General features: G+C 65.7%; 1 protein-coding gene across 1 annotated transcript in view; it reads right to left on the bottom strand.

The window, feature by feature from the left end:
• Positions 1-3210, bottom strand: part of LOC108803839 (cytochrome P450 11B, mitochondrial) — a gene marked incomplete at its 5' end in the record, with an annotated part of 11882 nt that overhangs the window by 2093 nt on the left and 6579 nt on the right. The window contains one exon of the mRNA XM_018575636.1: positions 2745-2936. Coding sequence (XP_018431138.1) covers positions 2745-2936 — 192 coding nt within the window. The remainder of the gene's footprint in view (positions 1-2744; positions 2937-3210) is intronic.

The following is a 3210-nucleotide window of genomic DNA, read 5'->3' as shown; positions in this document are numbered from 1 at the left end:
ACGAGGAGGAGGAGGGGGAAACCCAACGGAGGAGGAGGAGGGGCAGACCCAACGGAGGAGGAGGAGGGGCAAACCCAACAGAGGAGGAGGACAGAGAGACCCAACAGAGGAGGAGGGGCAGACCCAACGGAGGAGGAGGGGCAAACCCAACGGAGGAGGGGCAGACCCAACGGAGGAGGGGCAAACCCAACGGAGGAGGGGCAGACCCAACGGAGGAGGGGCAAACCCAACGGAGGAGGGGCAGACCCAACGGAGGAGGGGCAAACCCAACGGAGGAGGGGCAGACCCAACGGAGGAGGGGCAAACCCAACGGAGGAGGGGCAGACCCAACGGAGGAGGGGCAAACCCAACGGAGGAGGGGCAGACCCAACGGAGGAGGGGCAAACCCAACGGAGGAGGGGCAGACCCAACGGAGGAGGGGCAAACCCAACGGAGGAGGGGCAGACCCAACGGAGGAGGGGCAAACCCAACGGAGGAGGGGCAGACCCAACGGAGGAGGGGCAAACCCAACGGAGGAGGGGCAGACCCAACGGAGGAGGGGCAAACCCAACGGAGGAGGGGCAGACCCAACGGAGGAGGGGCAAACCCAACGGAGGAGGGGCAGACCCAACGGAGGAGGGGCAAACCCAACGGAGGAGGGGCAGACCCAACGGAGGAGGGGCAAACCCAACGGAGGAGGGGCAGACCCAACGGAGGAGGGGCAAACCCAACGGAGGAGGGGCAGACCCAACGGAGGAGGGGCAAACCCAACGGAGGAGGGGCAGACCCAACGGAGGAGGGGCAAACCCAACGGAGGAGGGGCAGACCCAACGGAGGAGGGGCAAACCCAACGGAGGAGGGGCAGACCCAACGGAGGAGGGGCAAACCCAACGGAGGAGGGGCAGACCCAACGGAGGAGGGGCAAACCCAACGGAGGAGGGGCAGACCCAACGGAGGAGGGGCAAACCCAACGGAGGAGGGGCAGACCCAACGGAGGAGGGGCAAACCCAACGGAGGAGGGGCAGACCCAACGGAGGAGGGGCAAACCCAACGGAGGAGGGGCAGACCCAACGGAGGAGGGGCAAACCCAACGGAGGAGGGGCAGACCCAACGGAGGAGGGGCAAACCCAACGGAGGAGGGGCAGACCCAACGGAGGAGGGGCAAACCCAACGGAGGAGGGGCAGACCCAACGGAGGAGGGGCAAACCCAACGGAGGAGGGGCAGACCCAACGGAGGAGGGGCAAACCCAACGGAGGAGGGGCAGACCCAACGGAGGAGGGGCAAACCCAACGGAGGAGGGGCAGACCCAACGGAGGAGGGGCAAACCCAACGGAGGAGGGGCAGACCCAACGGAGGAGGGGCAAACCCAACGGAGGAGGGGCAGACCCAACGGAGGAGGGGCAAACCCAACGGAGGAGGGGCAGACCCAACGGAGGAGGGGCAAACCCAACGGAGGAGGGGCAGACCCAACGGAGGAGGGGCAAACCCAACGGAGGAGGGGCAGACCCAACGGAGGAGGGGCAAACCCAACGGAGGAGGGGCAGACCCAACGGAGGAGGGGCAAACCCAACGGAGGAGGGGCAGACCCAACGGAGGAGGGGCAAACCCAACGGAGGAGGGGCAGACCCAACGGAGGAGGGGCAAACCCAACGGAGGAGGGGCAGACCCAACGGAGGAGGGGCAAACCCAACGGAGGAGGGGCAGACCCAACGGAGGAGGGGCAAACCCAACGGAGGAGGGGCAGACCCAACGGAGGAGGGGCAAACCCAACGGAGGAGGGGCAGACCCAACGGAGGAGGGGCAAACCCAACGGAGGAGGGGCAGACCCAACGGAGGAGGGGCAAACCCAACGGAGGAGGGGCAGACCCAACGGAGGAGGGGCAAACCCAACGGAGGAGGGGCAGACCCAACGGAGGAGGGGCAAACCCAACGGAGGAGGGGCAGACCCAACGGAGGAGGGGCAAACCCAACGGAGGAGGGGCAGACCCAACGGAGGAGGGGCAAACCCAACGGAGGAGGGGCAGACCCAACGGAGGAGGGGCAAACCCAACGGAGGAGGGGCAGACCCAACGGAGGAGGGGCAAACCCAACGGAGGAGGGGCAGACCCAACGGAGGAGGGGCAAACCCAACGGAGGAGGGGCAGACCCAACGGAGGAGGGGCAAACCCAACGGAGGAGGGGCAGACCCAACGGAGGAGGGGCAAACCCAACGGAGGAGGGGCAGACCCAACGGAGGAGGGGCAAACCCAACGGAGGAGGGGCAGACCCAACGGAGGAGGGGCAAACCCAACGGAGGAGGGGCAGACCCAACGGAGGAGGAGGACAGAGAGACCCAACGGAGGAGGACAGACAGACTCAACGGAGGAGGAGGGGCAGACCCAACGGAGGAGGAGGGGCAGACCCAACGGAGGAGGAGGAGGGGCAAACCCAACGGAGGAGGAGGGGCAAACCCAACGGAGGAGGAGGGGCAAACCCAACGGAGGAGGAGGGGCAAACCCAACGGAGGAGGAGGGGCAAACCCAACAGAGGAGGAGGAGGGGCAAACCCAACGGAGGAGGAGGAGGGGCAGACCCAACGGAGGAGGAGGAGGGGCAAACCCAACAGAGGAGGAGGACAGAGAGACGCAACGGAGGAGGACGAGGGGCAAACGCAACGGAGGAGGAGAGACTGAGACTTGCTCCTTCCCGTGTCCCCTGAGTGGCAGCCGTCATACTCATCCCTGGATCCCCCTCATGGGGTCCCCACAATAGTCCCCGGGACTCACGTGCATCAGGAAAAGCGCAATCTCCGTCTCGGCGATCCTGCGTCCGATGCATTGCCGCGAGCCGAAGCCGAATGCCAGAGCCTTGAAGTTTGTTTCCTCCCTCCTGAGCCAGCGCGCGGGGTCATAGCGCAGGGCGTCCGGGAACACGAGGGGACTGCGCCCCAAGGTGTACAGACCCACCTGCACCAGAGTCTGCAGACAGAAGGGACACCATCAGTCCGGGGATCCCCCCAAATAACAACATACAAACTCCATGCTGACCCAGCCCTGATAGCCACTGGACCCTAGTACTGATCAGAGGAGGACCCCCTCCCCTCCCCTCTGTGTGATCAGAAGAGGGACCTCCTCCCCTCTCCTACTGTGTGATCAGAAGAGGACCCCCTCCCCTCTGTGTGATCAGAAGAGGACCCCCTCCCCTCTGTGTGATCAGAAGAGGACCCCCTCCCCTCTGTGTGATCAGAAGAGG

The sequence above is a fragment of the Nanorana parkeri genome, unplaced genomic scaffold (assembly GCF_000935625.1).
Source record: "Nanorana parkeri isolate BGI_ZX_2015 unplaced genomic scaffold, ASM93562v1 scaffold4311, whole genome shotgun sequence".
NCBI classification, from domain to species: Eukaryota; Metazoa; Chordata; class Amphibia; order Anura; family Dicroglossidae; genus Nanorana; species Nanorana parkeri.
Note: the sequence above shows the minus strand (reverse complement) of the source record. Positions and strands in the feature narration are given on the sequence as shown.